The sequence below is a fragment of the Anomaloglossus baeobatrachus genome, chromosome 1 (assembly GCF_048569485.1).
Source record: "Anomaloglossus baeobatrachus isolate aAnoBae1 chromosome 1, aAnoBae1.hap1, whole genome shotgun sequence".
Classification (NCBI taxonomy): domain Eukaryota; kingdom Metazoa; phylum Chordata; class Amphibia; order Anura; family Aromobatidae; genus Anomaloglossus; species Anomaloglossus baeobatrachus.
In genome coordinates this window covers 775,385,788-775,399,913 of record NC_134353.1, presented here as the reverse complement: position 1 = coordinate 775,399,913, position 14,126 = coordinate 775,385,788, and the positions used below count along the sequence as shown (strand labels likewise).

At 42.0% G+C, this 14,126-nt stretch overlaps 1 protein-coding gene across 5 annotated transcripts in view; it reads right to left on the bottom strand.

The window, feature by feature from the left end:
- The window catches only part of C1H5orf63 (chromosome 1 C5orf63 homolog), a 173,275-nt gene that overhangs the window by 27,917 nt on the left and 131,232 nt on the right, over positions 1 to 14,126 (bottom strand). For 4 of the 5 annotated variants that reach the window (XM_075324782.1, XM_075324762.1, XM_075324776.1 and 1 more), the window contains one exon: positions 4,290 to 4,346. The exons of the other annotated variant lie outside the window; for it this stretch is intronic. In XM_075324782.1, coding sequence (XP_075180897.1) covers positions 4,290 to 4,346 — 57 coding nt within the window. The remainder of the gene's footprint in view (positions 1 to 4,289; positions 4,347 to 14,126) is intronic. 5 annotated transcript variants of the gene reach the window in all.

The window sequence follows — 14,126 nt, the reverse complement described above, 5'->3', positions numbered from 1 at the left end:
ACAGCGGCTATTAGTCCATTCACTTTAATGGAGGCAGGTTTTTCTGGAGAGTAACTGTAAAGAGCAGGGTTACATTTTCCCATCAAAACATAGTCTATGACATTCCCTGAGTTACATGGGGTGTCTGTGCAAAATTTCGTGATTTTAAATGTGGCGGTACGGATTCCTTTAGCGGACATACATACACACAAACACACAGCTTTATATATTAGATTTATATATCAATTTTTTTTAAGACAAGAGCTTGAGAAATAGCAATGTACAGCCATATATGAAAGCTTTCAGAAAAGGTCTGAAAAATCTTTAGTAGGAGTTGATGCTATTAGAATGAATTGAGTCAAAGTTGGCGGCTCTCAAAGTTGGCCGCATATCTTTTAATCTTTAACCTCCTCTCTTGGCCTTTCACAAATAACTAACTCTCCTACACATGAAGACAGGAATACATTGGACCTGGTCTTCTCTCGACTCTGCTCAGTGCATAATCTTACTAACTCCTCTCTCTTGCTCTCTGATCACAACCTTCTTTCATTCTCTGTCAAGAAATGTCAACCAACTCAGGACTAGATATGCGTGAACCTGCTGTTCAGGCCAAACACCAACTTTAAAAAAAAAAAAAAAAAGAAATCAGAGTTTGGGTTCGGAAGCTTTACATATGCTGGACACTGGCGGGAGCATCGCTGTGCTCGGGTACGCTTGGTGCTCAGCCTGCTGCAAGCTGCTTGTAGTGTTTGAATGGCTTGCACTGGGGGTAACAACAGCATCATTGGATGTAGTGTGCAAACACCTCCCATCCCCCAAAAGAAAAAAAAATTGAAAATTTCCGCTCACACTTGTCCGGAAGTTTTCTGGTTATGGCTGGCTGTATGTGGGTGGAAACTGAAACTGCCAATCAGTGACTTCATTGGGGATCGTGCCAAGTCCAAACCAGTGGAGGTACGGTTCAGCTGCAGCTGCCGAACCGACCTTCTATGGGCCCATCTCTACTCAGTATGCCCCCACCTACCACACTTTAAGCAATATACTGTACATATCATTAATATCAAGAAATGTATGAAGAATTTGTAGTCATTATTGGCCCCGATCTCCTCCCTCTCATATCCTGACTCTGCTCTGAATCATGATAATGAAACACTACAAAATACCCTGAATGAAGCTGCACCTATCACACACAGATCAATTCAGCAGAGATGGCACCAACCCTGGCACATGTTGCAAGCATATTTTCTCCAACGGTGCTACAGTTGTGCTGACCATCTGTTGGGAAAATGTAATCTAGCCGAAGATTTCATCTATTATAAGTTTATGTTTAAAACATAATACACCTTTCCAAACAAGCTTACTTCAACACCCTTATAACCTCACTATTCAACAATCCTAAACGACTCTTTGACACTTTTCATTCCCTCCTTGGTTCAAGAGTGCAGGCCCCAGCCACAAATCTCAGCGCGGATGATCTGGCCAATTATTTTCAAGAAAAGTTTGACCATATGGAACAGGAAATTTTCTCCCAGTCTCCTAATACCACGTATTTTCTTCCCTCCTGCACTACATCTAGCTCATGTTTAGAGATGAGCGGACCGATACTTTAAAGTTCTGTGTTCAAAGCAAACACAGATTTTACAAAAAAAAATAATAAAATCAGTGTTGAGTTTGAAGTTCAGGTGTTTAACGTATGCAAACCACTAGATCAAGCATCACTCTGCTTCCTCCTGGACGAACCATTTCATATGCGAAAAGTGCGTTGGGACCTTGCCCCTGTCTAATGAACTCTGATTTGTTAAGTGGATATTTTTCTATGTGATGCTGTGGATTTATACATAGACACACTTGTGTCTTTAATACTACTATTACTTTAGCTAGGTGCTTTTTTGTAGCGGCCCTGAACCCATCAGGGCACTACTAAGTACTGCATCCTGTCATAGATGCAGGGCCTACGCCCAGGGACCTGGAAGACCAGTGCCGGTAACATCAAAACATAAAAACATCCTCACCCCCCCATTAGGTATGACTAACTAGTCCGGGACCCAATGGATGGCCGCCTAGAGGGGGAGCCAGTCCAGTCCACTAGAAGGCAGCCCGGAGGGAGGGCCTGGGGCCAAGTACCCCATAGCCCTGGGTGACACATTTTCCTATCCTGCCTTACTCCTGTGTGGGATTGGGTTCATACATTGGGCACACATACATATACTTTGAACATCTACGTGCCCCTGTGCCTTTATTTGGATACGACCCATCCAGCCTTCTAAAAAATATCCTTTTCGCTATTGGTTATTTATTTATCCATTTAATATATATATATATTTATTTATATATATAAAAATTGGTATATAAATTATCTAATGATATATATCCATAGTGTTCTTCATACCTTTTGATTCATTGTATACATATATTTTTTTTTTATATACTACTTAGCATTACCACTTTTTTCAACATTCCAGCACTGCTGTGAGCCAGTTGCCTCCCATTTCATCTATTTGTCCTTGCTTGTTGTAGTTTCTAGTTTTATTATATCCTTTTTAATACATTTCAATAAATCTAATTATTTTATGGGGGTAATGCTCATGGTCAGTGTAAGGGCAACAAGTGGGATTAGTGAATCCACTGGAACATAGGGGGGATCCGGGCTTAACTAAGCACCTACCACGAGGCGGACACTAGGTACCACTCCCAGGGCAGTGACCAGGACTGTGGCAGCTGATCCCCAGAAAAATAGATGCATTCAGGTATAGGCACAGGTGCAAACAAGTACAGGCGGGTTGGCTGAGGCAGACAGGCAGGTGTGTACAAACAGGTATGGTGGGCACGGCAGGGAATGACAGGTATGGGAAGGCAGTTACAGATGACAGACACTAGAATAATATTAAAAAGAAAATGGCACTTCCTTCGTGTGGATTTAGAGAATAATGGGGTGCACTTCAGGTTCCAAAGCCATATAACGAGAAGTAACAAGGCACTCCCAGAGTAAGTTGAAAGGTATATTTTTTATGTGCGAAACAGAAGAACGTTTTCGGTCCAACATGGACCTTCCTCAGTAGCACATATGTGAGAGAAACTTAGCATGGACTGTCAGGCGCAGAATCCACCGCCGCATGGGGGCTGCGGTGGATTTCGCGCCTGACAGTCCATGCTACGTTTCTCTCACATATGTGCTACTGAGGAAGGTGCATGTTGGATGGAAAACGTTGTTCTGTTTCGCACACAAATAAATTTACCTTTCAACTTACTCTGAGAGTGCCTTAGACACTGGAATAATGGGACAGGAATAACGGGACAGGAGCACAGAACAACTAGCTAGCAGACTGAATACTAAAGTAATTGTACTGGTCCCTCCCCAAATAGGAGGGTGCTTTGAATACATGGTGCCTCTCATTCATTTCCCGGAAATAGCATGCCAGATCTTTAAAAGGAGGGTGACTGCGAGCACACGCGTACTAGGTGCGTTCCTGCAGAGCCGGTGTCCCACCTGAGAGCAGCATGATGTAAGCAAAGAGAACCTGAATTCAAGGATGTATCACTTAGATTACTGGGAACAGCCATTCTGAAACAATCAGAATTTTTAGATTGAGCCATCTTGATGAGCTGAGTAAGCTGCTCCTGCTTACATCACGCACTCAATACAGATTGGGCACTGACTCCTCACAGTCAAACAGACAAAGGGACATGCTGGACTGCCGTGCGCATGAAAAATTAGTCCGAACAACTTTGATTAAACAAACATAGCAAATGAACAACAGATCAGACTTTTTTAACCTTTGAAGCAGGCTGGCTTCAGCTTACATAGCAAAAACCTGCTCACAGATTCCCTCTAACAATGCATATTAGCCCTCACATATGGATTGTGGCGTAGGTGTGTAGTGATATTTGGGAGATGCCAAATACTATGCTTAGTGGATTATATTTGGTTTTCTAATAGACTCTGACGAGTTGTCTGGGCAGAAATTGAGTTTTATTATTCTTTGCTTATATAGCGCCATTACATTCTGCAGCGCTTATCATACATTATCATCATCTCCTTTGGGACTAAAAAGTATGTCTTTGGAGTGCAGGAGAAAATCCAAGTACACATGGGGAGAGCATATAGAAGATGGTGGGCTTTGAACTCAAGACCCAAGAGTGGCAAAGCAAAAGTGCTAACAACTACATGCTATGTAGAAGAACTAAATAAATAATGTATGCAGTTTGTATTATGAAATCTGGTGACAGATTTGTTTAACACTTTCTGATTATAGAAAAGTAGTTATGCTATTATTACAGTATGTGCATAGACAGACGTGATTATACTTTACCCTATCCATGTATGGTAGAAGAACGTCTTTGGCTTCATCACACAGCGGACATGGATTCTACAAATGACACATTCAAACACATTTAGCCACAAATGTCTACTAGCTGTAGTCAAATATTAAAGTGCTTTGTAAGAAAAATGACTGCAGTATAGATCAAATAAAATGACAATGTCAGTGGTTTTATGCTTTGTTTTTGCTGTTGTCTTTAAGGGTCACCTGATTTTTGCTCCCCCATCTAAGAGCAGCATAATGTTGGGACAGAGACCCCCGATTCCATCGATGTGTCACTTACTGAGCTGTTTGCTGTTATTTTGATAAAATCAATATTTTCTCTGCTACAGATCTAGCAGTTATACAGAGCTCATGAATATGCTGGACTAGTAAGTGACACACAGCTGGAATCAGGATCTCTGCCCCTATGTTATGCTGCTCTCACATTAGGTGGTAAAAACCTGGTGACTGATTCCCTTTGAAGTGGTTGACCACTACTCTGATATCCCCTTCTCAATCAGAGTGTTTGACACTATTAAAATAACACCTATAGTCGTTCTCCAGGGCCCACATGACGTAAGAACGTAGCTTATTGAACATCATAAGGAAGTGATATTTCATTTGTGTGAAGGTGGGGACAGTGAAGACAGCAATGATTTGGTACACGTTCGCATGACGTGACAACATCGCGTGAGCCCTGGGAGAGTAGGTGCCATCACCGCTGGAGTATAGGTGTTATTTTAACGGGGCAAACACTAATTGAGAAGGGGTTGTCTAGGTAGTGGACAACTCTTTTAAGAATTGTTTGAATTATTCCAAGGAATATGCAGATCTAAGAAGCACCACAGATACAATCATCTAGATACACCATTAGTGTTATATCACTCCTTGATTATATAGCGCAGTATGAAAGTCAAGGTAAATCAGGGATACCTATCTGAAAGGAAGTGAAGAAGGCCTAACACTTACATATATTTTTAAGTTTACAGTACAATTTAGATGCATTACTCTTACCTACAATGCTTTCCACAGTGCAGCACCATCCAACAAAATGGAGAAAGAAAAAGAGCAAGGGCACACGTTCCCTAAAAATATGACTTTATTACAAGGCAAGAGATTGAAGACATTGGGAGAATAGACTACAGCCGTTTCGCATGACTAGCATGCTTCTATTGTAGACCTGTATGCTGCTTGTTTTCTAAAGTGAACACCACGGATTCCTGGTAATTTTTGCCTCAAATATTTTGCCTATGAAAGTGGGTAGTGCCGGATTTTTTTCCTGTTTTTGGGGACCGTGCAGCACCTCCCGATATTGCCTGCCTTATCTATGCCCACCGCTCTACTTGTGCTCTAGCTTCATAATTCAGTCCTCCCATTCTCATCTTCAAGAAATGTTTCCTTGTTGCACCAGATCTTTTGTATGCGTTTCCCCAAAAATAGTTTTCCAACATCTACAGTTTTAAACTTTGCACTGAATGGTGGCTTTACAAGTTCCAAAAGAGACAGGATAACTTTATAATTGCTGGGGGAAATGACTCTAGAGCTCCAGCTGAATGGTGCAGAGGTTAATCAGGAGCACCACTGCTTCATTTAATCTAATAAAAGTGACGAAGATCAGCTGGAGTGCTGTGCTCAGCAATCTCTGGTGCTCCCATTAAGAATTAACGTAGAGGAAGTACACATAATTAGTGATGGTACTGTAAAAGTACGGATCCGCATGAGTTCAAAAGTACCCAACCACCGACCCCGGAGTTCTCAGGGAAACGATACAGGTCCAGCAACTTGGGTAATTAAATAAACAATAAAGAAAAAATAAAGAAAAAAAGGGTAAAGCAGGCGTATTAAACTTACCAAGTCTCTCAAGCAGCTGTACACTGCTTACGAGCTGCTCATTAACCTCATGCATATGCATTGCTTCCCCCGCCCACCGGCAGTCCGGCGTCTCTGGTTGCAGTCAGACGCACCCCCACCCTGTGTGACAGCGTGTCTGACTGCTTTCAATCAGAGATGCTGTCTGTCTATATTGGTGTAACAATAAATAAATAAATTGAGATACGGTACCCCTATATTATAATACCCAGCTCAGAAAAAGCATACGGCTATAGGCTGCAACCCCCAGCTGTGTGCTTATCTTATCTTGGCTGTGTATCAAAATAAGAGGGAACTCATGCAGCTTTTTTATTTTTATTTCAAATATATAATTAAAAAAAAAAAACGTTGTGCGGTCCCCCCAAATTTTGATACCGAACCATGATAATGCCAACTGCTGGTAGCTGGTAATCTCCGGCTAGGGAGGCCCATGCTTATTGGGTCACTCCAGCATAAAAATAGCAGCCTGCAGCTGCCCATTCATTAGATGCAACAATCCCGGAACTATAAACGGCTCATTCTGATTGCCGTGGTGCGGTAGCAATCAGGGTAATAAGGGGTTAATAACAGCTCCCAACTGCCACTAAGCCCTAGATTAGTAATGGGAGGCATCTATGAGACCCCCCCATTACGAAATTGTAAGTGAAAAAAAATAAACACAAACATTTGAAACATCCTTTATTTGAATTAAAATACAAAAAAACCCACCCTCTTTCACCCCTTTATTAACTCCCAAAATACCCAGGTTGGACATAATCCACAGCAAGGTCCTATGAAAATTTAAGCTCTGCTACATTACTGAAGGAACGGCACATGGACATAGAACACGACCACCTTCTGTGGGATTCAGGCAGAGACTGAGCCACAGTGATGAGCTGTGACATCGCTCAGGTTATTTGCAGTTAGAGCTTGTGGTTCCCATTGTTTTCTACCTGCGACCGCAGATAACCTGATTTCAGCTGACCTCATTAAACTGTGTGACCTTACTTCAGCTGAGTTCACAAACAGAAAATTGATGGGGTTTTTTGCCAAGAGATGCAGATTTGCTGCTGAAATTTCAACACCATATTCCTGCACCCAATTCACACCTCCTGGAGAAAAACAAAAAAAAACCCATGAAAACACCATACAGTTTTGATGCGATAGTAATGCGATTTTTTTGCCAGGAGGTGTAGATATAGTGTATAAATGTCAGCACCAAATCTGCATCTCTTGGTCCAAAAATGCACAAAAATGTTTTTTACGCCATTATGGTGCAGTTTTCTGCCAGGAGGTGTAAATTTGGTGTTGAAATCTGATGCAGAGACTTCACCACCAAATTTGCACCTCCCGGCAGAAAACCGCACTGAAACGGCGTGAAAACTGTTTTTGTGCATTTTTTTGCCAAGAGATGCAGATTTGGTGCTGACATTTTTACACCATATTCCTGCACCTAATCTGGCACTAAAATCGCATAAAAACTGTAGGGTTTATAATGCTGTATTGATGGGATTTTTTTTGCCAGGGGGTGTAGTTTGGGTGCAGGAATATAGTGTAAAAATTTCAGCACCAAATCTGCAGTTTTGTGCCAGGGGATGCATGTATGTGAACTCAGTGACCTCCCTGAGGTTACTGTGTTTAATGAAATTACTTGGTCAGGTTACCTGCGGTCACAGGTAGAGGACCGTGGGAACCACCAGTTGTGACCACAAATAAACTGAATGACATCACCGCTCATTGCTGCAGCTCAGTCTCTACCTGAATCCCACAGCGGGCGGTCATGTTATATACCCTTCAATAATGTATGTGACAAGGCAACCGGTTATATTGGGAATGACAGGTATGTACCACGGAAGTGGTGTGATCCTGGGATTTCTTTCTGGTACTTGTAGTGCCACAGACATTTTCTATAGTTTTAAATGGGCCAGGATTACGGAAGGCTAAGAGATGGGTGGGACTGGCCATCCACATACCCTTGCCTATGGGTGTGTCTGACACAGGTCTTAATTAGCTTGTTTGGCACATGGAGTCAGGGAGTGTGTTTTGGAGCAGTGTATGAGAAGCACTGCATGAGGAGCAGCCTCTGAGAGAAGAGAGGCTGTTTATCTCAGGTAGGTCAGAAACCTCTGGAAGGAAACCCACCTGAAGGAGCAGAGGGTTGGCTTCACACGTGAGTGAGTGGAGGCTGAGAGAGCCCCATTCAGATACACTTTATCTGAACTGTGAGGGTCTACAGTGACTATAACGGACCTATTCAAATTGTCTCTCCAGTAAAGGAGACAAACTCTAGCACAGCGCCACCTATTGGAAGTAGCGATCCTAAAAGTCACAAGTGGATTTTTAACAATCCTTAGCAATATGACTCAGGATATATAAGCCAGATCAGAATCCGAATTTGCAGACACAGTGTTTCGGGGTGCTTGCCCCTCGCCAGTGCAAAGTATGGGGTGTCTGATCTGGCTCATGAGAAAGCTATAACGAACCTGAAATCTGTCTGTATTTATGTTATGTTTTGAGGAGCGGTTTATGGTGTTGTTTTATTTTAAATAAACCGCTTGACTTTTAAAGGGATTTGTGTTCCTGTGCTATCTCGGAAACGCAGCTAAGTGAGTGTCCCCCATCATGTGAGCAGGCAATCGCTTACAGTAGCAGAGCTGGAATCGTTGTGGAATTTTGTGTGGTTTATGCCATACTTGAGTGTTTTGGGGATTAATAAAGGTGAGAAGAAGGGTGAGGTTTTTTTGTATTTAATTTAGAAAAAAAGGGATTTTTTTCGCTGTTGGACCCACCCCATTACTAATTTAGGGCTTAGTGGCAGTGGTGAGCTGTTATTAACCCCTTATTACCCCGATTGCCACTGCACAAGGGCAATAGGGATAAGCTGGGTAAAGTTCTGGGAGGATTGTCACATCTAATGGATGCGAAAATCCTGGGCTTCTGCTATTTTTAGGCTGGGGTCCCAATAACTATGGGTCTCCCCAAGCCTGAGAAAATCTTCCCCCAGTTGTCGACTTTATCATGATAAGGTATCAAAATTGCTGATTTTTTAAATTATTAATTTAAATAATTTTAAAAAAGCTGCATGCAGATCCTCTTTGTTTGATACACAGCCAAGATCAGCACACAGCTGGGGGCTACAGCCTGTAGCTGAATGCTTTATCTGTGCTGGTATCATAATATGGGGAGACCCTACGCCAATTTTTTTAATTCTTTATTTTTACACTATAGACATACAGACAGGGTCTGTGATTGAAAGCAGTCAAACACACTGTCATACAGGGTGGGGGCGCGTCTGACTGCAACCAAACGCTGGGATTGCCGGTGGGTGTGGGAAGCAGTGCATATGTATGAAGGATAATGAGCAGCCCCTGGGAGTAGTATGAGCGGCCTTGGGAGAAGCATTATAGCCACACAGCACACTGGTAAGTATATTGCGCCTGCTTTTCTCTGTTTTTGCCCTTTATATTTTAAAATTACCTGGGTGGCTGGATCCGGATCGGTACCCGGTGTTCCCTGAGAACTCCGGGCCCGGGGTTGGTGCACAGGTACTTTTGAACCCGTGCAGATCTGGACTTTTACAGTTCTGGTCCACCCATCATTATTCAAGAGCCATGGACATCTCTGTTTATTATGCAATAGCTATGAATGGTACTGCAAACGCTCTTACTTGTTGGGAGAGAGTTTATTGTACAATTTTTAGTCACTAAACAATGTACAGAACTTCTGGCACACTGCGGACCATTTGTATGATTAATGGGGGTGTCATGAGTTGGAACCCTAGCGATCTAAGATTGATGACCCACCTTAAAGGTAGGTAACCAATATAGAAGTCCCAGAAAACCACCGCAATGACTATCATTTAATGTTTTATATTGTTTGTCTGTGAACCCTCTAAATCAGGGGCCCCCAACCTGTGGCTTGTGAGCCACATGTGGCTTGCGGGCTTGTGATGTATGGCTCCCGACTGTCTTCCAGCTTGATGCATAAACACCAGGTTTAACAAGCTTCTATGAAGAGGACGTATCAATTTGTTAACGTTTGTGAGTAGTCCCAAATAGAAGAGAGATCTAATTTAACGTAGGTACCCCTGGATCTTGGTATACTGCCTCAGTGTGATTTCTGAGAGAAAGCTTTTGCTATCATTATACTGGTAATAGGGGCTCTGGGTGTCACTACTGTGAAGAGGGTGAGGGCTGGATGTGGCTTGCAAACCTCTCTCAGAGCTGAATGTGGCTCGCAAACCTCTCTCAGAGCTGAATGTGGCTCACAAACCTCTCTCAGAGCTGAATGTGGCTCGCAAGATCAGAAAGGTTGGGGTCCTCTGCTCTACAGTGTAAAAGCTAAGGAATATGTTGGCGATATACTATCATTGTATTAGTACTTATTTAAAATGCTTGTATCTTAGATGTGTTTAAAAGACTAATTATTAAGACCAGCAGCAGCTTAACTGGCAGCACATATAGGTTTAGGAATATTTATTGCTGCCTCCACTCCAACTTTTAAAAAGAAGGCTCATTTTGTTCGGCAAGATAGACTGTTTGATGGTGAGAACTTAATAGTATTTTCTGGCTGTTTATCATTCAGAGATTGAGCGTTTCAGAAGAGAAATTATTTATGGATGTATATAAAGGTTGTCAGCATTGCAAACTCCATTTTTCATCTGATACGATGTTGTCATGCACTGCCAATTTACAGGAGCTCTGCTTATTCAAATTACACTCTCAGACAGGAGAAAAACGGATTTATTTCCCTCTGATTACAGCCCATTACAGTTATAAGTCAAGAGAAGATTAGAATGCATTCAGAGGCAGAGCCAATCTTTTCGTCATGTGTATATATGACAAGAGTATAAAGAAACAAAAAAAATAGAAAATAAATTATGCCGAGATTTTTGCTTCAGTGAATGAAATAAAGAGCATTATCTGATTTACAACTGGCAGCATACATTTATACAAAGCCTTCATCAGAAATAGACTTCTGCACCAACAAAAGGCTCATATTAGCACAGCTCATCTTAGCACCGGCGTAGCCTTTAAGGTGACAGCACTTTAACCAGAAAATAGTGTCGATTTTAGAGATCATAAAAAATGAAATCACATTGAGTTTTATTTGTACTATTGATGTGTACAGCTTCATTTGCAGAAACATTTATAGCCGGTGTCTGGTGTCTCACTTTCACATTTCAATGTTCATATGCACACACTGGGCAGATATCATGATCCGTCCTAAAAAAGGACACAATATCTGCTAAAATACAGTGTGTGGACAATTATTAGGCCATTAGTATATAAGTTCAAAAAGTTAATAATAGTGATGAGCGAGCACTACCATGCTCGGGGTGCTCGGTACTCGTAAGCAGCAGTTGGATGGTCGGATGGGCTAAATTCGAGTATAATGGAAGTCAATGAGTAGTGTGAGCATTTGTCCCAGAAATCTTTTGGAAAAATGCTTGTGTTCCCCATTGACTTCCGTTATGCTTGGGTCATAGGTTGTGCCCATCCAACCATCCAAGTGCTAGTTATGAGTACCGAGCTCCCGAGCATGGCAGTGCTCGCTCATCACCAGCTAATAATTGTGAATATTTAAGAAAAGTAAAAGTGAGGTTTTGTCTTTCTTATGAGAATATCTATGTATGCAGAAAAATTAGGCAACTAAATGAAAAATGTACATTTTCCCATCTCAATTGTTTATTTTAGTTTCTTAAAATGAGAATAATAACCAAACAAATCAAAATGAACAAAAATAAATTTCTAACGTATCAAATATATACCGTATTTTTTGGACTATACAACGCATCCAAATTTGGACAACAGAAAATATTATTAAAACTACCCTGATGACGTCTAAATCTGTGCTCATGCCCTGGTGCTCTGGGAGAGAAAAGGAAGGTGTAATTAACTATTTCAAAGTGACAGAAGTATATTAGGAGGGTTGTAACTCAAAAATAATGTGTATTATATACTGTCCCCAACAGTGACATGACAAGGGCTCATGCAGTATACTTTGGTTGTAAAGTAAAGAATATAATACAGCCACTGGTGAAAGTTATCAAATGTCAAAAACAGCAGATTATAAAATTTAACTTTTATTGAGAGTTTCTCTAAAAAAAGGAAAGGAGAACCTTGCCTTTAATAAAAATAATGCCACGTGAAAGGTAAAGGGTGAAGTACTGTATAGCCCTTAAAAGACTGCAGAAGGGCCCATACACCCTATCATATGGCATAAACAAACAAACACAAAGGCTGGTTATTTATAACAACTGAACCAGGAGCACATGATTGAATTAGTATAAGCAGAACTCCAGACCTCAGGGTCGTCTCACCCTAGTGCTGCCTGCCTACAAAATTGTACCAGACCACATCCTCATATACCTGGTAAAGGGGATAGGTACACCACCACCTGTAAAGGTGTTGGAACAATCAAATAGAGCCCAATGATTCAAATCAAATCGACAAAGCTTCAGGGTTAATAGTCAAATCCCCACTGTATTTTTGTCTGATTAGTAAAATGGAACGATCTCACCCATGTTGGTGTATCTTGTTTCCATACAAACAGTTTGCCACCATCAACGGCGTATCCACGGACCCTTCCACTCTGGATCCGGGACCCCTTCCAAAGTGACAAGACCTGTTTTTATCCCCAATTCTCCTTCTCCCGACGCGTTTCCTATATGCTATTCTTCAGGGGAGTCTATATAAGGAGATGCAGGTTTTAATGAAAAAACCTCAAAGGGTTCACTATAAAGAGAAAAACGGGATAATAAGTGGGAGTCATAATTACAAAACCCCTATATGCATCCGATCTTTAGAGAAAACAAGGAAAAGTAAGCGACTTACCAGATGGTGACAGCTAGAATCCTCTCCGCTGTACACCTCTGTCCATAACAACCAGGTTTAAATGGTCGCCGCTTACCCGCCGGCGTCTGACATCACTTCCGCTGATGCGTCCACCGCTTCCGCTCCATGTAACGCAGCGGTGGAACGCAAGTCCCACATGAAGTCACGTCATAGCCGCCCGGCGCACACATGACACCTACAAAGGTAGGATGTATGAGTGGGACGCAGATGCGCCCATCGGGCCCGCCCCTTCGCCGCATACAGACAGCGCACTATTCGCGCATGCGCTAAGTCTATTTAAACGGACATTTCTTGCTTATCTGCTCTTTTAGCATATAGCAGACAGCGGAGCTAGGGTCCAAAAATACCAGATAATATGCACAGGTTTCTAAACCCAGGAAATTGTCTAAAATAACACACAAAACTAGATCTCAAAAAGAAGTTAATTCCCAAAAACAAATTGATGAAACATGAAGGGATAATTTCTAAAAGACGGCTAAAATGCCAGATAGCAAACAGAAGTGAATAACCCTGAGAGCGACTGGAGAGGCAAAATTGGCCGAGGATAACCAAATGAACCAGATGGAGAGGGAATTAATATTAGCTCAAGGTTTAAGATTAAAAAGCCCCCTTAGAGGGAGGAAAGGAAAAACTACCTGACACTCCACCACCAACTATAGCTGACTCACCCGGCTCGACCTACCTACCTGCGGAGGTCGGCACCCTAAAAAGACGGTGGTTGGCGCCCCCGCTCGTCCGATGACTCTCCCTCCTAACTAACAATAATCCTTCCATCTACAAAAAGGGTGCATAAGATAAAGACTCATTTAGACCATTAGGATAAACCGTATTGAGCCGAAAGATCCATCTACACTCTTTCTGGAGGATCTTTTTGTCCCAATCACCTCCTCGCTTGAGTGGTGGGACAACATCAATACCCTGAAAGGTGACATGGCCAGTATCGCCCCCATGAAACATGTTCACATGCTTCGCCAAAGGGGTATCATTTCCCAACCTGATGTCCCTAAGGTGTTCTCCTACACGCCTTCTGAATTCTCTCTTGGTTTTGCCTATGTACTCTTGTCCACAGGAACAGGTGACTTTATATATAACCCCTTTCGTCCGACAATTGACAAAACAACGTATCTCATATTCCTTCTCT